General features: G+C 40.4%; 1 protein-coding gene across 1 annotated transcript in view; it reads left to right on the top strand.

Annotated features, from left to right (window-relative positions):
- Nucleotides 1-478: 478 nt before the first annotated feature.
- Nucleotides 479-24,641, top strand: part of RAB5A (RAB5A, member RAS oncogene family) — a 37,343-nt gene continuing 13,180 nt past the window's right edge. Inside the window, exons 1-2 of the mRNA XM_002759644.4 lie at nt 479-845; nt 4,159-4,414. Of these exons, the coding sequence (XP_002759690.1) occupies nt 4,252-4,414 (163 nt within the window). The 5' untranslated portion in view covers nt 479-845; nt 4,159-4,251. The remainder of the gene's footprint in view (nt 846-4,158; nt 4,415-24,641) is intronic.

Consider the following 24,641-nt stretch of genomic DNA (forward strand, 5'->3'; position numbering starts at 1 on the left):
TTGAGGGAAGAGGTTCTGTGGAGTTAAGACGTCTAAGTGCCCTCTAATAAAGCCCCTTCGCAAAGGTGCCAGATTGGGGTGAGGGAACCTCTCTGCTCCCACAAGGGCTGGGCACAGAAAAAAAAACAAAACACAAGTTCTTTTGGTCTTCTCCCAAAGGAGAGTAAAGGAATTTTCCCCGCCCCCAGCAGCCTGCAGCCCAGAGACCCTCGCCCAGCTAACAGTGGCGCTGGAGAGGGCGTGCCCCGCGCATCTGCGGTGGGGGAAGGGAAGAAAGGCGGCCAGAGCGGCTCAGAGCCTCTCGCAGGGTCACGTGACATTCTGCCTCGCCCCGCCCCGCGAACAAACCAGGGCGGGGAGGGATTCGGGAAGGGGCGGGGAAACGGCTGGAGAGGGCGGACTGGCAGTGACGGGAAGTGACGAAGGGGCGTAGTTCGTTGCGTGCGGCGACGTGGCGGTGGGGCCGACACCGGGCAGCGGAAGTGGCTCCAGCGGTGGGACCTGAGTGTTTGTGTTTTGGTTCGTGAAGGAGCCGGCGGCTGGCCTGAGGGGAGGAGGCAGAGGGAGGAGGAGGCAGAATTAGTCGGAACTCGAGCGCCGGCGGCGGCGGCGGAGGAGGAGGAGAAAGGAAAGAGGAAGGCGGAGCGGCGAGAGGCGGAGACGGAGCCCGACAGGGGCGGCACCACAGCAGGAGCCCCGCACAGTCCAGTGTGAGGGGAGCGGCGCGAAGAGCACACACCACCGCCACCACCACCACCGCCATAGACACACTCGTCCCACGGGCCACGCCTGGGCCTTGCTGCCAGGAAGCTTCGGCCCCGCAGCTCCGCTTGCTGCTGTCTCAGGTAACCGAACCGCCCCTCCCCCTGCGCAGCGGGGGCATGGACCCCACGTTATCCGCGGTCCCCAGCCTGTCCGCGGCCCTGCCGGCACTGAGACCCCCGCCCCTTTTCCCTCACGCGCACCAGTGTCCTGGGCCAGAGAACTTCCGAACTCAGCGTCTTGTTCTGCCAGCCCTGGTGACTCATCCTCAAGGGGCTCTGGAGACCGGGATTTGGGGACTGACTGAGGGAGCGACGGGTGTCACCCTTTCCCTTCTCAAGATGGCGCCGTGGAAAGTGTACTGGAGGCCGCGGTTCCGCCTGTTCCCTGTCCTGGCAGTTCTGGGGGTCTCGGTCAAAGCCGGCTAGGTTCGGGGGAGGAGGTTGGAAAGGCCAAGGGACCTGGCGAGTGCTGCTTATCCAGGAGAGCTGGAGTTGGCTATTAGCTACTCAAGTGCTCTCCTAGCAGGAACCCGGGCCTACTGCAGGTGTGAATGTGGGGAGCTCCGCCTACTCTCAACTTCCAAACACCGGTGGTGGAGGGGGTGGGGGCCTTGTCAAAACAGCCTGTCTAGAGACTCGCCTCTTATATATGTGGAAGGTAGTGTATTACGGCTCTAAAGAGATTCAAGATAACAGGACCGCTGAACTCCTTCACTGTGTAGAGACCTTGAAAGTTGCTCTGATGTCTTCCCTGGAAGCTGCTTTACCTTCTGAGACTTCCAAACTTTTGAGTTCAGAACGTCATAGTTCGCATATTTAATTTTTGTATCGCTTTAGTGGAATCAAGGCGTTCAATCAGTTGTTGCCTTACACATAATGAGACAAAACAGTTGCACCTCTGGGAATACTGAGGATTGCTCATAAACTTTATTCCTATAGTAAAATGGAAGTGATAACTCAGCATTTGTGTAAGCAAAGTACACGGAACAGTGCCCGGCACAAATTAGTAAATTTTTTGATCAAACAACCCGTAGAAGGATTTTAACTATAGAATGAATAACAGTTATTTTTAAAAGATTATAAATGTATATTTTGCAAGATTCTTGTTTTGCAAAACGAGTTTCAGTAAGAAGTGAACACAAATGAATGCACTTAATTTTTAACCTTAGTGTTAGGCTAAGTGTATGTTTACTATTAAGTTATTTCTTGTTTGAGATCCCTGGGTGGGAATGGGGGGCTGGGGGTCGGGGGAGTAACCACAATTGAGTAGCTTTGAACCTTAAAAGTCAAAGTGAAATCAGAATCTTGTTTGATTTTGATTTCTTTTTTTTTAGTGAGAGAGTGGGAGTCTGCTGTCCCTGAAATTTTGGAAGTACCTTAGAAATTTGGAGCATACTGTCCCTGATAAATAATTTCTTATTTAGTAGTTAAAAGGATAAATGGAAAATGTTTCAGTTGATACTTAGTGTATAATATCTGAAGATGTGTTGGTACATTTTCAGAATATATGATGTTCTATTGGTATTTTATCATTTTCTTATCAAAGGACCACATTATAGGCAATTTCAGTCCCTACTGTGTGTATTAGAGATTATTTACATGTGTTGTTTCATTTAATTCTCACAGCAGCTATGCAAGTTAGATATTATGGGAATAGAGACTTGGAAATTAAAGAGTTTGCCCAGGCGGAAATTGGTGTCGCCAGGATTAGACCCCCAAATCTAGTGTTTGTGGGGGAGGGGGCATTTTTATTTATACCTTGTTATTTGGAAGCAACTCAGATATTCTGTCTTTAAATATTTCAGTATGTAATGGTAAAAGATAAGGACTCTAAAAAGCTGGTGTTTAGTTAAGGCAGGGAGGCAATTTTATTGCCTTAAGAACATCTCATGGATATGTTAGTTCATTATGAAGAGTGTTTTTTATAAACTCAATTTATGAGGAAGGCATATTTCTTTCATTTTTTGTTTTTAATATAGAGACAAGATCCCACTATGTTGCCCAGGCTGGTCTCAAGCAATCCTCCTATCTCACCCCAAAGTGTGGGGATTACTGGTGTAAGCCCCTGTCTCTGGTGCAAAAGACATATTTCTTGTATGAGGTAGCTAAATGAAATATAGCAGGGTTTTTAGAGAAGGAATCATCAGGTTTGATATATTAGCATATATTTGGATTTTGGTTAAAGATAGAAGGAAACTGTGAACATTGGTTTGTGAGTTGATTGAAAAAAGTTCTTCAAATATTCACTAATTCCTTAGAGATTAAAAGTTAGCATTATTAGATAATGGTAACACATAGAAGTCACCATTCAGGCTAGTTTTTTTTACTGTGTTGTTTAAAAAAAAAAATAATGGCCTGCAGGCTGGCCATGGTGACTCACACCTGTAATCCCAGCACTTTGGGAGGCTGAGGCAGGAGGATTGCTTGAGCCTGGGAGTTCTAGATCATCCTGGGCAACATAGCAGGGCAATGTCTGTACTGACAAATGAGCCCAGCATGGTTTTGAGTGCCCTGTAGTCCCAGTTACTCAGGAGGTTGAGGCAAGAGGAGTGCTTGAGCCCAGGAGGTTGAGGTTGCAGTGCACTCCAGTCTGGGTGAGAGAGCAAAATCCTTTCTCAAAAAAATTAAAGTTTATAAAAAATGGCATGCATATTGTTCATCCAAAAACTACAAAAAAGTTAGTTAGTGTAAGTAAATAAATGAGTAATAATCCCACCACACAGAAAACAACTGTTAACATTTCTATGTGTGGTATACTTGAGCAGATGAGGAAACAGTTTTAAGTCTTTCCGCCATTAGGCACACAAACCCAGGTGACTGAAAATATTTGTTGTCGAAATTACCATTAAACATTGTTTAACAGAAGACTTTAAGTAATAATAAATTCTTGGATCTGCTCTAAAAGCTTCTCAGTTATTAATAACATAATTTTTCTCAAAAAAAATGTTAACCCAAGTAGCCTGGCTCTAGAACTTGAACTCTTGAGTCATCTCTCAGGTTCCCTGGATTTGAAACTCAGCTCTGTGTCACTTCTGTCACAGTAACTCTGTGACCTCAAGTAAGCTTTTTCACATCTCTGGGCTTGCTTCCTCATTTATAAGGATTGTAATAATATCTCATTTTATAGGATTGTTGAGAAGTTAAGTACTTAAAGTACTGCCTGGCACAAAGTTGAAGCTTTGAGAGGTTAGCCTTAAAAAAAAAAAAAAGTGATTTTGAGCTCAAATCCTATACCTTTAAATTTCCTGTAAAAGATAGTGACCTATTCTAAAGGATGTTGAAGGTCTAGTAGAGCTTAAAATAATCATAATATGCTATAGGCAAAATTTAAAGTGATTAATAGTAAATTTGCTTTACTGATTTGTACATTTACTTCATAATTGTTTCTTTGCAGGTTTCTTTACCTCCAGAAAGAAGAAGATTGACGCCTTGAATTCTGGAACTTCATTGAAGAGTCTGAAATTAGGGATTTATTTCAAATTTGGACATGGCTAATCGAGGTGCAACAAGACCCAACGGGCCAAATACTGGAAATAAAATATGCCAGTTCAAACTAGTACTTCTGGGAGAGTCTGCTGTTGGCAAATCAAGCCTAGTGCTTCGTTTTGTGAAAGGCCAGTTTCATGAATTTCAAGAGAGTACCATTGGAGGTGAGATATTTTTTTTCCCTGCTTCATTTCATCAAATCATACCTTGACAGAAAATATTTTGATGTTCCAATTGTGTGATTATGAATAGCTAAATAAGTCACAGAGTGAAGAAAAGAGTTATTCAGCTGACCTTAAGCTTTAAAACTTGCCTTTATCTTTGTTGAAACGATGTCTTTTTACATTTGATTGTTTGGTTAATTCCATGTGGTTATATTGTAGCTAAAATATAGTTAAAAACATGAGTAGAATTAGTGTTTCAAGTTATAAGATTTGATCTGGTATCTATTTCTTGCTGATAACTAGAAGCTTCTTCAAATTAATACAGTACATATTTGTGCTCAATTATGTTGGCTTGAAATGAATAGTAAAAAAGGTAACCTTAAATTCTGATCTATATAACTGAACTATTTGAATAATTTATACTTGTCAAATTATTTAAATACTGTTAGATGTACTTTTTTTGTTATTTGAAAGATGGGATCTTGCTGTTGTGTAGACTGGAGTGCAGTGTCAGGATCATACCTCACTGCAGACTGCAGCCTGGAACTCTGGGCTCAGATGATCTTCCTGCCTTAGCCTCCCAAGTAGTTGGGCCTACAAGTGCATGCCATCCTGCCAGGAAAGTTTTTTGTTTTGTTTCGTTTTTTTTAAAGAGTCAGAGTATTGCTGTGTTTCCAGGTTGGTCTTGAACTCCTGGCCTCAAGTGAGCCTCCAGCCTCAACCTCCCAGGTAACTCTGGTTACAGGTGCTCCCTGCTAAGACGTACATGTAAGAATGCTCCTAAGCTGAGGGAAGAGAAAAAGCGATTATCGGAAAGGGACATGACAGGAAAATGGAACGTGGAGAAAAAGATGAAAGAAGGGAAAGAGTAGGCACTGCACAAGGTGGTTATGGCGGGACAGAGATGAGGGGAAGGTAAGATGCAGGGCAAAAAGGGGACAACAAACAGTACAGTATTGTCAAGAGAAGACGTGAAGTGCGAAAATTGAATTTTAGCTCGGCATGGTGCTGCATGCCTGTAGTCCCAGGATTATTTTAGCCTAGGAGTTCAAGTCTAGCCTGGGCAACATAATGAGACCCACATCTCTTAAAAAAATACATTAACTTTGATTAAAGAAACCTGTAATTATTTAACACTGGGACAAGATAGCCTCTTTTGTGCCTCTGTTTTGTCTGTGAAATGATGCTTTTCAATAAGATGATGTGTGGGAAGAACTACACAGTTTGAGATTCACAGTATTTTGCATATATATATATATATATATAAACAATGCTGTTTTCCAAGGTATTTATGTATATATTTTAACCCCATATTGCAAAATTAAAGTCACACTTTTGAAGTACATGAGACTGGTAGATACCAACTGGCATGTGGCAACTTCTTAGAATCTTTAAGAAGCAAAATTTTATACTGTGCATTTAGTGAGTGCTCTTAGGCAAATACATTTGAGAATGTTATTCATAAACTTAGACCCATTCTAGTAAGATAATTTACAGAACTCTACTACCTCCTGGCCTTTGTGTGTCTTGTTACAATGTTGTATTAGAATGTTTTGTTTTTTTCTAATGACTGAGTATCAGAAAGCATCATGGAGCTTTTATTTCGAGTCAGAAGTCTTGGCATTTTAAAAAATGTTAATACGTGATATATTAGATACCCTTTGTGGTTTTTTTTTTTTTTTTTTCTGAAGGCACATCCATATGTGATTTTTTTTTTTTTTAGTAAGACAAAAAATTATTTTTTGTTAAAAGTTTTAGTAAAATGTTAAATATTATTTTACTAAAATATTGTTTTACTAATATTTACTAAAAAAACATTTTAGTAATATAATAAAAACTCTGAAGTACTGTAGTATAGAACTTAATTTCTGCAGAGCTTTGCAAGAACTTAAGACTGGAAATTTTATCTTGTTTTGGATAGTCCACTTCTAAGTTTATTTTATTTTAATGATAGCTCAAGAAGGATGTTTAAAGTAAAAGTACAACCCCATATCCAGTGTATCATAAATAATATCTCTGGTATGTGTGTATCTATGTATAATCTCCATTTAACACCAATTAGAGTGTCTAGATTTCATTAATGAATTTTTCGTAGATTTTAATTTCTATGTATAAAGCTTCCTATTTAAAAACAAAGGGGAATTTGCATCCAAATTTCTATTAATCCTTTTTTTTTTGAGACAGGGTCTCTGTTGCCCAGGCTGGAGTGCAGTGGTGCAGGCTTGGCTCACTACAACCTCCATTTCTCAAATTCAAGCAGTTCTTGTGCCTCAGCCCCCAAGTAGCTGGGACTACAGGCGTGCGCCCCCACTCCTGGCTAATTTTTGTATTTTTAGTAGAGATTGTGTTTAACCATGTTGGCCAGGCTGATCTTGAACTAGGTCTCCTTGGAGATCTGCCTGCCTCGGGCTCTCCAAGTGCTAGGATTACAGGCATGAGCCACTGCCCCAGCCCAAATTTCTGTTAATCCTTTTTGGACACTTTTTCATTGTGCTGATCCCATGTTCATACTATTCAGGAGGTATAACAGTACCATTATGATTACAGCTGCGGACACTGTTCTTTTATGTTCTGTGTTCATAGCTCTTCACTTTTAGGCACTAGAGTATATCTAAAGCATTTAAGAATTTTAAGTTTTGAGCTATTTCATGATAAACTCCAAAGGTCCATAACTTGTAGGTAATATGTAGTTTCGTTTTGGCTGACATGTAGTAGAAGTTACCTGAAAAATGAAGCCAGCCAACTCTTTTGCATTTCAACTGTTTGTTTGTTTGTGAAGGAGTCTTACTCTGTGGCCCAGTCTGGAGTGCAATGGTGTGATCGTGACCCACTGCAACCTCAGCCTCCCTAGAGTAGATAGGATTACAGGTACACACCACAACTCCCAGCTAACTTTTGTATTTTTGGTGAAAACAGGATTTTGCCATGTTAGCCAAGCTGGTCTTGGACACCTGACCTCAAGTTCACCTGCCTCGGCCTACCAAAGTGCTGAAATTACAGGTGTGAGCCACCGCACCTGGCCTAAACTGTTTGTTTTTTACTTGACTCTTTATATCTCCTAACATGAGGTATTTATTCTGAAGTATTCACTTAAAATTTTCATCTCTATTTGATTGTGTTTGAAGGTGGGTATCATATGTTACACTCTTGATTTGTGGATTCTGGATTCATTAAGAAAATCAAGATTTCTTCTGTAATATGTGTGGTTCTTCCTAAAAACAGTAACTTGATTTAAGAATTCCTGTTGCTCTGGGTGTGGTGGCTCGCATCTGTAATCCCAGCACTTTGGGAAGCTAAGGTGAGCAGTTCATTTGAGTCCAGGAGTTTGAGACCAGCCTGGCTAACATGGTGAAACCTTGTCTCTACAAAAATGTGAAAATTAGCCGGGCATTGTGGTACACACCTGTAGTCCCAACTACTCAGGCTGAGGTGGGAGAATTGCTTGAACTCAAGAGGCAGAGGTTATAGTAAGCCAAGACTGCACCACCACACTCCAGCGTGGGTGACAGAGTTGAGAACCCTGTCTCAAAAAAAAAAAACCAAAAAGAATGAATCCCTGTTGCCTCACCATACTTCATGCCTCTTTTATTTTTTTTTTTTTGAGATGGAGTTTCGCTCTTGTTTACCCAGGCTGGAGTGCAATGGCGCGATCTCGGCTCACCGCAACCTCCGCCTCCTGGGTTCAGGCAATTCTCCTGCCTCAGCCTCCTGAGTAGCTGGGATTACAGGCACGCGCCACAGTGCCCAGCTAAGTTTTTGTATTTTTTAGTAGAGACGGGGTTTCACCATGCTGACCAGTATGGTCTCGATCTCTTGACCTCGTGATCCACCCGCCTCGGCCTCCCACTTCATGCCTCTTACCCATGTAGCACTCTTGATGAAATCATGTGCAGGAGATTTAGCAATTTAGAGAGTTCTAGCTTGTTTGTAGAGGTTTAAAGTTTGCATGACATTCATATTTCTATTCTTTGTCTAAAGTTAGCCCAGAGGTTAACAAGGGTAGCTCAGAGAGTTGTGTTCCTTCTTTACTTGGTATTGCATCTCTAGGGTCAGCAGCTCTTCAGTAAATACTGAATGATAGGGCTGGCCATCGTTCACTTAGCACCTTAAATACCTGGAAAAACTTTAAAGATTTCTAATGAGTTTCTCCTCAAAGAATATTTATTTTTAAGAAGACATTTATGTGATATTTGTAAACAAATGAATCCTCAGTGGTTAGAATATGCAGTGAAATAGCAAGCAAAGAATCCTTTTATTCTTTTCTGAGAAAAGTGCTTCAAAGCACAGTTGTAATTTTGTACGCACTAATCAAAAAATGTCTTAAAGACTCTAAGGTTTAGGTGATGGAATTGTATATGAAAATACTGACATTCCTCTTGTTGGTTCTGTGATTTTTTTGAGCATTAGCTTAGAGCAGTGGTCCTCAAAGAACGTTCCCTTTTCCAGAAGCAACTACATTAACTGGATACTTGTTAAAATGTGAAATCTTACGTTGAATCAAAACATTTGGATGGGACCAACAATCTAGGTTTTAACAAGTTTTCCAGATTGTTCTAATGGTATGCTAAGTTTGAGAAACACTGCTTTATGTGTTCTGAGTAGTTGATTTTACACTGGTATTAAAATTGATTCTCCCATACCTGGAATAATTGTGGGGTTTTTTTTGAGGTGTGGTGTTTGTTGGATTTTTAGAAACATTGTTGGCTGGGCACAGTGGCTCACGCCTGTAATCCTAGCACTTTGGGGGACTGAGGTGGGCAGATCACCTGAAGTCAGGAGTTTGAGACCAGCCTGGTCCAATATGGTAAAACCCAGTCTCTACTAAAAATACAAAAATTAGCCAGGTGTAGTGATGGGCACCTATCGTCTTAGCTGCTCTGGAGGCTGGGGCAGGAGAATCACTTGAACCCAGGAGGTGGAGGAGATTGCAGTGAGCCAAGATCATGCCATTGCACTCCAGCCTGGGTGTCACAGCAAGACTCCATCTCAGAAACAAAAACGTTGTTAAGGCAGCTAGCCTAGTTTGAGAATTACATGTATTTATGTACTGCCCACATTACATGTTATCTGTATCTCTTTATATGAGAATGCCTTCCTGTTAGCCACCTACTAAGCCTCTTTAAGAGAATAAGACCCTTCTGTCCAATCAAGAGTATTCTGGTTTTTTTTTTATCTACTTAGGGAGTGTCCATAGTTCTCAGTCATCAGTACCAATGCTGCCCTCCTTTCTTGTCACAAATAACCAAGGACTGATAATACACCAAATTAATTAAAGAAATTTAGTGCAAGTATTAACTCTAAGTGAAATGCTGATTCTACTTATATATTTAACATCCATCTATATTGGTTAGCATGGCCAAGTTAATTGTTTTTATTCTAAGACAACATCTAACAGGAATAAAATATACTGTTAAAATTAAGACAAACATGGCTTATTTCAAAGTTATTATTATTTTTTTTTCAAGACAGGGTTTCACCATGTTGGCCAGGCTGGTTTTGAACTCCTGACCTCAGATGATCGACCCGCCTCGGCCTCCCAAAGTGCTGAGATTACAGGTGTTAGCCACCGCGCCCGGCCTCAGAGTTATTATTAACATACTATTTTACCTAACAATTTATGGCCAAGTCATTCTCAAGAATAAACCATCGTGGTTAAGAGAGACGACTGTATCCAGATTGAGGTTTTTACTATGCCTGGCACAGAGTAAAAGTTACGGTTACCATCACCACCATTGCTTTTGGCTGAGTCAGTTTTATCACTGTTGATATTTGTGTTGTATTGTTTTGACATATTATTATCTTAAGATGGTAGCTGTTACACCTAGTGCATAGCATTTGATTTAGGATTTCGAAAATTTGAGGATTTGAAAAATTTTGTGTATGTGTATATATTTTGTTTGTTTGTTTAAACAGCCTGCTCTGTCACCCAGGCTTGTGTGCAGTGGTGGCATCAAAGCTCACTGCAGCCTTGATGTGGGCTCAAGTGATCCTCCCAAAGTAGCTGGGACTGACTATAGGCATGCATCCCACACTCGGCTATTTTTTATTTTTTGTAGACAGGTCTCACTATTGGTGCCTGAGGTGGTGGTCTCAAGCTCCTGGGCTACAGCAGTCCTCCCACCTCAGTCTCCCAAGGTGCTGGGATTAAAGGTGTGAGGCACTGCGCCCAGCCCAACTGTGTTATTTGTGGAAGTTTCTCAGAGGGAGAGATTACAAGGCTAAAGTACTACATGTATATATATATCAAAGTTTTTTTCCAGCAGCTAATAAATAATGTGTACCTGAAATTGCTAAATTCTTAGATGTCCTCACCATTAAAAAAAAAGTAAGTGCCAGGCACATGGCTCATGCGTGTAATCCCAACACTTTGGAAGGCCAAAGTGGGCAGATCCCTTGAGACCAGGAGTTCAAGACTAGCCTGGCCAACATGGGCAAACCCCATCTCTACTTAAAAAAAAAAATGGAAAAATTAGCTAAGCATGGGTGGCTACCATTAGGTGGCTGTGGTCATTCCAGCTGCTTGGGAGGCTGGGGCATGAGTATTGCCTGAACCTGGGAGGTGGGGGTTGCAGTGAGCCAAGGTAGTGCCACTGCACTCCAGCCTGGGCAATAGAGTGAGACTCTGTCTCAAAAAAAAAAAAAAAAAAAGGTGAGTATGTGAGGTGATCAATAATGAATTTAGTAACCTCACAATGTGTACATGTATCAAAACATCACATTATGTATTGTAAGTATATATTGTATGTATGATTTGTTTTTCAACAATACCTTAATAAAGCTGGAATGAATAAAGTTACTTCCTAAACAGAGAAAAGCTAGCCAAAAAATTTAAATCTGAGTAACTTACGTTTTTCCAGTAGTAGAAAGCTTTCTACAGTTGCCCTTCACTTGTTAGCCTTCAGAACGACTTGTTTGTATAATCATAATCTGTGCATTTATTTAATATGCTTTTGTCTTTTTGCATGTGCACGTTGTTAAAGTGCTTTGGAGAAAAGATAGAAGACCTAGAGAGCAACCCACCAGCATGAGGTTTTTGAAACATGAGAAAAAATGTGTTTTGAAATATTCATTCTACTTTCTGATACACTGATAGTTAAAATTTGTGGAAGTTAATTATGGTTTCAAGTGAAAGAATATTATCTTTATGCATGGTGTTTTCTCTTAGAAAGTACCTTTTGAGAATTTGAGAGGTTGTTCCCCAGAGAAGGTAGAGTTTTGATATTTCATATCAGCTTATATCACAACCTAAAAAAAATCTTTTAATAGTCTTTAATTATTCCCCAATGTCTTAGTTTAAAATATATATATATATTTTTCAAGACGGGTTTCACCATATTGGTCAGGCTCGTCTCAAACTCCTAACCTCAGGTGATCTGCCCGCCTCAACCTCCCAAACTGCTGGGATTACAGGCGTGAGCCACTGCACCAGGCAGTTTAAAATATCAGATGCGGCTACTTAAACCTTCCTGTGAGCTGGGAGTCAGTATGCATGGTTCTAATCCTCACATGCTTTCATAAAGGTTTATGTGAACTCTGTTTACACATTTGTAGCATGAGAATATTGAACTAGGTAAGGATTCTTGTAGGCTGGGCATGGTGGTTCATGCCTGTAATCCCAGCACTTTGGGAGGGCAGGTAGGCAGATCACCTGAGGTCAGGTGTTCAAAACCAGCCTGGCACTAACATGGCAAAACTCTGTCTCTACTAGGAATACAAAATAGCAGGGCATGGTGGCATGTTCCTGTAATCCCAGCTATAGAAGAGCGTAGTGGCATGTGCCTGTAATCCTAGCTACTCAGGAGGCTGAGGCATAATAATTCCTCCCATAAATTTGGGAGGCAGAGGGTGCAGTGAGCTAAGATCACGTCACTGCACTCCAACCTGGGTGACAGAGCGAGACTCCATCTCAAAAATAAAATAGATTTTTGTAGAGCAGATATTCTTATAAACTGTGTACTCTCCTCATTAAATAATACAGTCAATACAATTTAACTTTTGTTTTCTTAAAATTTATTTCAAGATTTGGAATCATGAAGAGCATCAGTTTTTGCCCTGCTGTGCTTAATGTGTTGATGCCCTCTCTCATGCTTTTAAGTAGTCAAGCTGTTTGGTGGAAGGGTTTTGCAGAATAGCTCTTAGTGAAGTGCTTCCACTGATTTAGTAATTTGCTGCTTTTATTTGTTAATATGAGAAATATTAGGTTGTCTTTAAAACAAATCAGAGTAAAATGAGAAATCATCTCTGATGATTCTGATACTAGCAATCAGAGATGACTTTTTGGTACAGTTTGGGAGACATTGAGTAAACATTGTAATCTGGTGCTATATATTAAAGGTTTGTAAAAGTGATATTATATGTCACTTTTTAAAAATTAAGCCTAAATCTCCAACTGATCTTCCTGTTATATACTAATTGATATATATATATATATTTCCAAAGAGGATATACATAAAAATAAAGTAGTCTCAGTTACATTCTGAAGAAATCTGTAAATTTGCATAAGCTTTAGTGTATGGACTTTGTGAGATTTATTTTGGCTGCATTTAATCTACTTTTGCTAGCTTCCTGGTTCTTTGTATTCTGATTTCTTTTTTTTAAGACTGGGTCTTGCTCTGTCACCCAGGGTGGAGTGCAGTGGTGTGATCATGGCTCACTGCAGCCTCTGCCTCCTGGGTCAAGCAGTCTTCTCACCTTAGCCTCCTGAATAGCTGGGACTGCAGGTGTGCACCATCATGCCTGGCTAAGTTTAAAATTTTTGTAGAGATGAGGTCTTGCTATGTTGCCCAAGCTAGTCTTAAACTCCTGGCCTCAAGTGATCCTCCTGCCTTGGCCTCCCCAAGCGCTGGGATTGTAGGAATGAGCCACCACGCCAGGCTGTGTTCTGAATATATAAGGTTTCCGAATAATTGATCTTTTCAGAGACACACTGAATGGTACTTGAAAGACACTGGTTTTGAATAATAATTGGTGGAGGCTGTGAGATGGGAAGCATTTTAAAATTTTGCTTTTAGTATAGAATAAGAATTCTTATTTGATGGAAACATGAGAAATGTTGATAAACTGTTCCTTTCTCCCTTTTTTAGATCATATACTATAATAATCTGACATTACACATACATAATCTTGTTTATGAAGTATGCTGAGTGAATTTATGATAGCATAACATCATTTGGAGTTACATCAAGGGTCTTTTCAGCAAACCTCTTTGTGAAGGAGAATAAAGATGTATAATAGCAAGAAAAGCCACAAGAGTACTTTTAAAGGTTTTTGTTTGTTTTTGAGGCAGGGTCTTGCTGTTACCCAGACTGGAGTGCAGTGGCATAATTATTAGCTCACTGCAGCCTCAGCTTCTGGGCTCCAGCCATCCTTCCACTGCAGCCTCCTGAGTAGCTGGGACCACAGGCACATGCCCCTGCTCCTGGCTAATTATTTTTGTAGTTTTGGTAGAGATGACAATTTGCCACGTTTTCCAGGCTGATCTCGAACTCCTGAGCTCAAGCAATCAACCTGCCTTAGCCTTACAAAGTGCTCGGAATACAGGCGTAAGCCACTGTGCCAGGCCTCATTTTTTTTTTGTTGTTTTTTTGTTTTTTAACTGATTGACTACCTTGATGTATATGTAAACTTTATTTACCTAGTTGCTAAATTCTTCAAGATGAAAGTTAAGTGTTATTGAAGTCATATATTGGACTTTGAAAATAAGAATGCTTTACAAGTCAGAATATTTAAAGTAAGTGTTTCTAACAGTATTCATTCTTTCGAGGAAAGGTAGCAGCAAGATGAAGAACCAGTTAGTTATTCATGGTGTTTCAAGCCTCAAGTTTTCACAGTAGTAGTTGATGGATACTCTTTGGGTTCCAAAGAAGTGGGTAATCTGATACATGACTAGTCACCACATAATTATCAAATACCTTCAGCTTTTCTCAGTCAAAAAATTGTTCTTTATCTGCATAAAACTAGAGCCAAAATATGTTCCCCTTAGTTACTATCATTTTTTAATGAATATAGTTCTTTTTCCTCTATTACATTCATAAGTAATTTGTATGTTTTACAAATATGTGACTTATAGGAAATAAAGGATAATTTAAAGATAGGATACTTAAAATATTTACTTGTTACGTGATACATTCATAGAACTTAAACAGCATTTTCACAAGTCTCATCTGTATCTTACCATGGCTATATGGGGAGGCACTAATTTTATAGACAAGAAAACTGAAGCAATAAAGGTTAATTTTATGCTTGAAGTTTTACAACTAGGTGACAGCTAGAATTAAAGACATCTTTCTGGAATGCCATTCGTATTCGGGAATGTACTGTGTATGTGTGTGCTTCTTCTTGCAAGAAGCTTGCGAGAAAATTTGGTTCAAAGTTAGAGTACACATGACAAGCATTTTGTTAAATAATATGTAGTATTTGACAGAGGCCTTTTTTTTTTTTTTGAGACGGAGTTTCGTTGTTGTTACCCAGGCTGGAGTGCCATGGCATGATCTCGGCTCACTGCAACCTCCGCCTCCTGGGTTCAGGCAATTCTCCTGCCTCAGCCTCCTGAGTAGCTGGGATTACAGGCACGTGCCACCATGCCCAGCTAATTTTTTGTATTTTTAGTAGAGACGGGGTTTCACCATATTGACCAGGATGGTCTCGATCTCTTGACCTCGTGATCCACCCACCTCGGCCTCCCAAAGTGCTGGGATTATAGGCTTGAGCCACCGTGCCCGGCTAGAGGCCTTTTTACTATATGTCATTTAGGGAAAATAATGTGAAAGTATTTTGAAAACAATTAAAAGAATATGAGATGAAATTTAAATTGTTCATATTCCTAAATTATCACCACCATATTATGTAGTATCACATGCTGTATTTTAACTAATGACTTTAATCAAATGCATTAATTTGTTCATGTGAGTCAAAATTCAAGAAGTTTGTAAGCCTTACAGTGAAAAATCTCTCCCTCCTCTTCTATCTAGCCTACTCAGTTCTTTTCCCCAGAGATGATGTTACTTTGTTATAGATCCTTGCAAAGTTACTGCTAGACTCAAATCTATATATTCTTGTCCCCCTTTTCACGAAATTTGAAATATGTCAGACGTACTGTAATACATTTTTTATTTTTTGCTTTAATGCTGTTCTAGTTATCTATTGCTGAGACACAAATGACTCCAAAATATAGAGACTTAAAATTATTTTGTCATCTCTGTGGCTCTGGTGAGTGGGCTTAGTAGGTGCTTCTCACTCTGATCTTTGCCCTGCTTTTCCAGTTCATTATGGGGCAGGAATCATCCTGACATTACTGGCAGTTGGTTGGGACCTCAGCTAAGGCTGTTAGGTAGAACATACCTACATGTGTGCCACCTGGCCTGGATTTTTTTTCACAGCATGATGGCTGGGTTCAAGAGTAAGTGTCCCCAAAAAGAAGAATGTGGTGTGGAATGTCTTGTTGCAGCTGCCTTAGAAAATACAATCTATTGGCCGGGCGCAGTGGCTCATGCCTGTGATCCTAGCACTTTGGGAGGCCAAGGTGGACGGATCAGGAGGTCACGAGTTTGAGACTAACCTTACCAACATGGCAAAACGCTGTCTCTACTAAAAATATAAAAATCAGCCAGTTGTGGTGGCAGTAATCCCAGCTACTCAGTAGGCTGAGGCAGGAGAATTGCTTGAACCCTGGAGGCGGAGGTTGTGACGAGCCAGGATCACACCACTGTATTCCAACCTGGTCAACAGAGCATGACTCCATCTTAAAAAAAGAGAAGAAAATACAGTCTACTAGAAGACGTATCTACACCAAAAGAGCATCCACATTTTTCTTGGCTGTAACAGTATTCCCTTGCATAGGTCCTATTAGTAGTATCAGTTCTCTAGTTTTAGATATGTACATTGTTGTATCTTTGACTTTAATCATACTGTACTAAATAACAGCAGTCATTTCTCATATATTCTGAGTATATCTGCAGTATAAATTCCCAGAAGTGGATTGCTGTGTCAGAGATTATACTCCCTGATAAATTGTGACTCATAAATTTTTCCAAATTGCCCTCTAACCAGCAATGCACAGAAAGGCCTATTACCTTATTTTACTAACTCAGAATATTATACTTTTAGATCTTTTCCATCCTTGTAAATGAAACAGCATTTTTCCCAATATGCAAGGTCAAGCATCTTTTCGTATTTTTAAAGCCCATTGTGTTTGGTTTCTTTTTTGTGATGCGGTCATAGCTCACTGCAGCCTCAAACTCCTGGGCTCAAGTGATATTCCCACTTCATCCTCCCTAGTAGCTGGGACTACAGGTGTGCAGCAACATACTTAGCTGATTTTAAAATTTTTTGTAGAGAAGCGTTCTCGGTATGTTGCTCAGGGTAGTCTCAAGTTCCTGGCTTCAAACAATCCTCCTACCTTTGCCTTCCAAAGTGTTGGGATTAAAGGTGTGAGCCACCATGTCCAGTGTGTGTTTAGTTTTTCTGTGAGCTATTCATAACCTCATGTTATTTCTATATAGATTTCTTTGTTATAGTTGCGCTACTGCATTCCATCTGATTTATTAGTGGTGATATTTCTCAGTACATCTATATTATAGTCATTTTAGTGTCTATTAATCTCCTCTTTATTATTTTTAACTGTCCCATTGTCGGACATCCGTGTTTACATTTTTGTTTGCTCTTTTAGGTAATAACCTAATAGGGGATATCTTAGAATTTTACCCCCCACCCTGACTTATTTTTGTAAGACCAATTTCTAGAGGTGGTTACTGAACCAAAAGGAATTTTATCCTAATAAAATTCTTTTGTAGGATCAAAAGAATTCTTATCTTCGTCATTTTTTTAAAATCCCTTAGAGATACACCCCGTTTCTTTGGGAATTGGCATAGATAATTATATCCTAGGATTACAGGTTTCCTCCAACTGTTAATGGGGATTTAAAGTTTTCCCTCTCTGTTCTCTCTTCTTTAGTCTTCTTTTCTATTATGTTGTAAAATTCTCAGCTGTCAGAACTTTGGTTTTTGTTTTTAGAGACAAAGCCTCCCTCTGTCCGCGCAGGCTGAAGTGCAGTGGCATGATTATGGCTTACTGCAGCTTCTACCCCCTGGGTTCAAGTGATCCTCCCACCTCAGCCTCCCAAGTAGATGGTACTACAGCTACATGTGCCACCATGCCTGGCTAATTATTATTACTATTTTTGAGACGAAGGCTTGCTTTTGTCCCCCAACTGGAGTGCAGTGGCGTGATCTTGGCTCACTGCAATCTCCGCCTCCCAGGTTCAAGCGATTCTCCTGCCTCAACCTTCCTAATAGCCAGGATTACAGGCACCTGTCACCATGCCCAGCTAATTTTTTTTAATAGACACAGTGTTTTACCATGTTGGCCAGGCTGGTCTCGAACTCCTGACCTGCTCGCCTCGGCCTCCTAAAGTGCTGGGATTACAGGCGTGAGACACTGCGCCCAACTCTGGCTAATTTTTAAGATGAGGTCTTGCTACTTTGCCCAGGCTTGTCTTGAACTTCTGGTCTCAAGCAGTCTTCCTGAGACAGGAATCCCAAAGAGCCACTGTGCCCAGCCATATATTAGGAATTCTAAATTCATTTCGTATATAAGTTGTCACCAAGCATGAAAGAATCACTTTGAAGGCCAGTAATGTTTTAAAGGTCTGGAAGATTCTCTTGAGAGCTAGGAAGCATTATGTGCTAGGTTCTTGAACCAGGAGAAAAGGGGTATCACTAAGGAAAAAGGGGAAGGAATGCTGGTATGCACAGTTGCTTGGGCACTATCCTTGCACATTTGACAAGTTCAGGAAAGTACTATTGAACTGTTTGGTAAAGTGTCTGTTGTCTATAGAAAAAAATGTCTTTTGTAGACATTTATATATCTACCTACCTACCTATAGATATCACTATATCTTTATCTATAGATTCCTTAAAGCTAAGCTAATTTCTTCAACTTTTTCTCTGTTGATATTTGTTTGGTAGCCTTTACCTCATTCTAGTTAATAACTTATAACAATCTGTGCCCTATTTTTTTTTTTAAATACCTTTTATCTTTGTAATGTGTTCTTTGATTCTTCCCAATTCAGTTTTGGTACATTCCTGTTACGTAAATCTAATCTGGTGAGCAGAGACTTTCTCAGGATTATGCTACTTGGTGAGGTAATCACAAGGTTTTAGCTCTGAAGGCTCTTATACTGGCTTTTTCAGTTTATTCTAGGGTGATCAGGTTTGGGGCACTAACTTAGTAGTAGCCAAACTCCTAAGATTAATTTTATTTATTTATTTATTTATTTATTTAGACAGTCACCTAGGCTGGAGTGCAGTGATCTTGGCTCACTGCAACCTCTGTCTTCCTAGTTCAGACGATTCTTGTGCTTCAGCCTCCTGAGTAGCTGGGACTACAGGCATATGTTACCACATCTAGCTAATTTTTGTATTTTTAGTAGAGATGGGGGATTGCCATGTTGGCCAGGTCTTGAACTCCTGACCTCAGGTCTTGAACTCCCACCTCAGCCTCCTAAAATGCTGGGATTACAGACAACCACACCCAGCCAGAACTCCTAAGATTAATTTTATTTATTTGAGATGGACTCTTGCTCTGTCCCCCAGGCTGAAGTGCAGTGGTGTGATCTTGGCTTACTGCAACATCTGCCTCCTGGGTTCAAGCCATTCTCCTGCCTCAGCCTCCCAAGTCACTGGGATTACAGGTGTGTGCTACCATGCCCAACTAATTTTTGTGTTTTTTAGTAGAGATGGGGTTTTACCATGTTGGCCAGGCTGGTCTCGAACTTATGACATCAAGTGATCCATCCACCTTGGCTGAGATTATAGGTATGAGCCACCACTCCTGGCCCTAAGATTAATTCTCAAACAATGTACATCAGTATGTTAGAAATACCTAGTGTTAGCTGGTTGTGGTGGTGGTGCATGCCCATAGTTCCAACTACTGGGGAGGCTGAGTTAGGAAGATTGCTTGAGGCCAGGAGTTCAGGGGTGCAGTGAACTATGATTGCACCACTACCCCAACCTAGGTGACAGTGGGAAACCCTGTATTAAAAAAGAAAAAAGAAATTCCTGGGGTGATGATGTTCAGCTGGTGACATGTGGCTGACAGCCTTATGTACTGGTTAGTGAATTCCCTTAGAGTTGGGTGTCCCATAAGGGTTGCTGTCAAGCTGTGTTAGTAAAAAGCATTGACTTCTCAATATCCTTTCCCCTAGACACTGTTGGAGAAATACTAATTTTTATTCTTTACCTCACTCTTGACTTCATGCAGTATCTTCCCTGTGTATCATTAATATTCTTCAGGATTTAAAATCATTTTACAGCTATTACTGTTAGATGTTGCTCATAGATTTTTATGTTTTTTTCCTTCCTTTATTTTTGGGTACGGGGGTGGGGATGGGACAACGGGGTCTCACTGTCACCCAGGCTCAGGTGATCCTCCTGCCTGAGCTGGAAACCTCTCTCCCCAACACCCCCCACCCAACCCCAGTAGCTGGGAGTACAGGAGCACATCGCCACGCCTGTTTTTTGTATTTTTGTTAGTAGCGATGGGGTTTCTCCATGTTGCCTAGGCTGGTCTCAAACTCCTGGGCTCAAGCGATGTACACCCCTGGGCCTCCCAAAGTGTTGGGACTACAGGTGTGAACTATTGTACCTGACCCAGATTTCTTTTTTAGATCGTGGTAAAATATCCGTAACCCGAAACTATTTTCTAGTATACAGTTGAGTGATATTAAGTACTTTAACATTGTTATGTAACTATCCAAAACTTTATCTTCCCTAACTGAAACTCTGTACCCCTCAAACAATAACTACTACTTCCTCCCATGCCTGGCAATGACCATTCACCTTTTTCTTTCTGACTCTGACTACTCTAGCTATCTCACATAAGTAGATAGAATTGGACAGTATTTGTACTTCTGTGGCTTCCTTATTTCATTTAGCATAATGTCCTCAACATTCCGTGTTGTAACATGTGGCAGAGTTTTTTTCCTAAAATTTCTTAAGCTAATATTCTATTGTTTCTGTATACTTTATCTTGTTTGACCATCATTGGACACTGAGGTTTCTTTCATCTTTAGCTATTCTGAGTAATGTTGCTGTAAACACTGGTGTATAAATACTGTTTTAAGTTCCTGCTTTCACTACTTTTGGATGTATGCCCATAAGTGAAATTGCTGGATCATACGGTGATTCTATGTTTAGTATTTTGGAGAAATCTCTATACCATTTTCCACACCAGCTGCATAGCAGTTCCAATTTCTCCACATCATCACCCACTCTTTACCTCTTTCTCTTGCTTTGATCATAGCCATTCTAGTGGCAGTGAAGTGGTAGTTTGTGGTTTCGATTTACATATCCCTAATAATTGGTGATATTGAGCATCTTTACATCTTTTCATGTGCTTATTGGACTTTTTTTTCTTTTTTGGTTTTTTGAGACAGGGTCTTCCTCTGTCACCCAGGCTGGAGTGCAGTAGTAGGTTCACAGCACACTGCAGCCTTGGCCTCCTGAGCTCAAGTGATTCTTCTACCTGTAGTGGAAGTAGTCCAGCACATACCCCCTTCCCTGGCTGATTTTTAAATATTTTGTCGAGACAGAGTCTCACTCTGTTGCCCAGGCTGATCTCAAACTCCTGCTCAAGCAGTCCTGCCTCAGACTTCCAAAGTCCTGGGATTACGTGAGTGAGCCACCGTGTCCAGCCCTATTGGTCATTTGTATATATTCGTTGCATAAATGTCTTTTCAAGTCCTTTGTCCATTTTCTTTTTTTGAGTTAGAGTTTCACTCTGTCGCCTAGGCTGGAGTGCAGTGGCATGATCTTCGCTCACCATACCCTCTGTCTCGGTACAAGCAATTCTCCTGCCTCAGCCTCCCTAGTAGCTGGGATTACAGGCATCCGCCACCACGTCCAGCTAATTTTTGTATATCTAATAGAGCTGGGGTTTTGTCATTTTGGCCAGGCTGATCTCGAACCCCGGACCTCAGGTGATCTGCCCACTTCGGCCTCCCGAAGTGCTGGGATTACAGGCATAAGCCACTGTGCCCAGCCCTTTGTCCATTTTCTAATTTGGTTTTTTGTTGTTGCTGAGTTGTAGGAGTTCCTTATATTAGTATATTCTAGCTGTCAGTCACTTATCAGATGTTCATTGATTTTTAAGAATGAATCCTAGATAAATTAGTATTTATAGATCACCTTTTAAGATGGATTAACTTCGGGAAGATTGCTGTTTTTCTATGTTATCTATATAATTTTTTATTTTGTTGTTAGGTTTTGGAATATTTTCTTTTTGGGTTTACTCATAGCTTGTATGCTTTACTCTGCCTTTTTTTTATCCTGGGTGCTGAGCAATACTTTGCCCGATTCTACTTTTGTTTGTTTTTCTCTTCCTCTTCACATTAACTGAAATGTAACTGTTCCCTAATTGCACTCACCACTGTCTCCTCTGTGATCCATTCACTGGGTGCTCCTGTATACACATAGTTTTATAGGAAATAAAAACGGCTTCAGTGATTATTTTTCCAGCTTTCAGCTATGTATTCTTCTCTGTAATTTTATCATCTGAAGTTAGTTTCATCTGTCAGAGAAAATCTATTATGTTGGATTACTGCTATTAGTACTGATTTTCCCAGCAAACCAATTTCTGTCTTCACTCATAACTTTAGTACCTGATTCTAACAATCTCTAACTTGAGTTTTTTGATCACAAAGCTCCTATTCTATTTCTGAAATTTCGAACAAGACCCTTTCCCCTCTCTAGTCGCTACATCTTTTCCTTTTAGTTTTAATTTAATTCCTACTTAATACTACTATGTGTTTAGTTACTTGAATTTTTTTCACTTACACATTTGGATTATTATTATTTTTTTTTTTTTTTTGAGATGGAGTTTTGCTTTTGTTACCCAGACTGGAGTGCAATGGTGTGCTCTCGGCTCACCGCAACCTCCACCTCCTGGGTTCAGGCAATTCTCCTGCCTCAGCCTCCCGAGTAGCTGGGATTACAGGCACACGCCACCAGGCCCAGCTAAGTTTTCTTATATGTTTAGTAGAGACGGGGTTTCACCATGTTGACCTGGATGGTCTCAATCTCTTGACCTTGTGATCCACCCGCCTCAGCCTCCCAAAGAGCTAGGATTATAGGCTTGAGCCACCATGCCTGGCCACATTTGGATTATTTTTTAAAGGTACTCAAATATGACAATCCTACTGTTTGTCTATTACACATTTATTTACTACCGAAAATGGAAAAAGTAGAACATCGGCCAGGCGTGGTGGGTCATGCCTGTAATCCCAGCACTTTGGGAGGCCGAGGCGGGTGGATCATGAGGTTAGGAGTTCAGGACCAGCCCGACCAACAACATAAAATAAAAAAAAATAAAAGTAGAACATCGAAATTTCCTTTTACTGCAATTTAAATTTTTGAAAATAAGAAAATCTAATTTATTATGCTTTAGCCAAACTACCCAGTGTTTTCTTTACATTCTTTCCCCACAAGTTACCTACTTCTGATTCTTTCTTTTGAGACAGTCTCTCTCTGTCGCCCAGACTGGAGTGCAATGGCACGATCTCAGCTCACTGCAACCTCTGTCTCCGGGGTTTAAGCATTTCTCATGCCTCCCAAGTAAGTGGGACTACAGGCATGTGCCACCATGCCCATCTAACTTTTGTATTTTTAATAGAACCAGGGTTTCACCATTTTGGCCAGGCTGGTCCTGAACTCCTGACCTCAAGTGATCCTCCTGCCTCGGCCTTCCAAAGTGCTGGGATTACAGGTATGAGCCATTGTGCCTGGCCTTACTTCCAAATCTTGATGTTGGATTTCGTTTCACTAAAAAGGTTGTTTTTAATTGTTAAAAAAAATTAAGCATAAAAGTTTGTTCTACCCACTCTCCTGCCCTCACACCATGGTTTAGAATTTTGGTAAGATTGTCAGGTTAAGAAGTATCAGCATTTTCATGCCTTTGCTACATGTTACCAAAATCCTTTCCTAAAGAGTTTATGATATCAGCTGTGCTTGGGCTTTTGCAAATTCCTGTTTTTATGGTGTTTTTTTTTTTTTTGGAGACAGAGTCTTATTCTTGTTGCCCAGGCTGGAACGTAATGACACGATCTTGGCTTACTGCAACCTCCTCCTGCTAGGTTCAGGTGATTCTTCTGCCTCAGCCTCCTGAGTAGTTAGGGTTACAGGAGTTGCTCACCTCCACTTCCAGCTGATTTTTGTATTTTTAGTAGAGATGGGGTTTCACCATGTTGGCCTGGCTGGTCTTGAACTCCTTACCTCTGATCTTAAGTGATCCACCCACTTCGGCCTCCCAAAGTGCTGAGATTACAGGCATGAGCCACTGTGCCCGGACTATTTTTTTCATTATGCTAATTTAGGAGATAAAAAGTGTTTTTACTACCTGGATGGTTTCGTTGACTACTGGTCTCCTTTTCTTTTATTTCTTTTGTGAATTGTCTTTACACATTTATCCTTGAGGTTCTAAAGTGTTTCTAGAGATTTATATTAGCTTTCTACACATTGAAAATACTAATCCCTTAGCATCCATTGTAGAAATTTTTCTCATTATGTTTGCCCCTTTGTTATGGCTGTATGACACAAGTTTTGCAAACCTGAAATCTTAAATTTGTGTGTTAATCAAATCAAATCTATAGTCCTTTTTTTTTTTTTTTTTTTCTTTTTTAATCACCAGAGGCACTAACTAGACTGGAAAATCTATAGTCTTATATAGAATTTTGGTCAATTTTAATAAAGTAATTCTTTCCTATCAGTTTTGAAAAATAAGTTTGGGCTTGAAGTTGTATGCTTTCTCAGTTTTTGTATTTTTTCCCTTACTATTAAATTTATGTAGAATCATTTTAATTATGTAGGGGGTTGCTTTTTTTATTTTATTTTTTAATGAAATGGAGTCTCACTCTGCCGCAGGCTGGAGTTTAGTAGTGCAATCTCAGCTTACTGCATCCTCCGCCTCCTGGGTTCAAGTGATTCTCCTGCCTCATCCTCCTGAATAGCTGGTATTACAGGTGCGTGCCACCATACCCGGCTAATTTTTATATTTTTAGTAGAGACGGGATTTTTCACCATGTTGGTCAGGCTGGTCTTGAACTCCTGACCTTGTGATCTCCCACCTCGGCCTCCCAAAGTACTGAGATTATAGGCGTGAGCCACCACACCTGGCCACTTTGTTTCTAAATTGTTAATCTTTGGTTTAATGCCATTAATTTGGATATTCTTTCCCT

The sequence above is a fragment of the Callithrix jacchus genome, chromosome 17, assembly GCF_049354715.1.
Source record: "Callithrix jacchus isolate 240 chromosome 17, calJac240_pri, whole genome shotgun sequence".
NCBI lineage: Eukaryota > Metazoa > Chordata > Mammalia > Primates > Cebidae > Callithrix > Callithrix jacchus.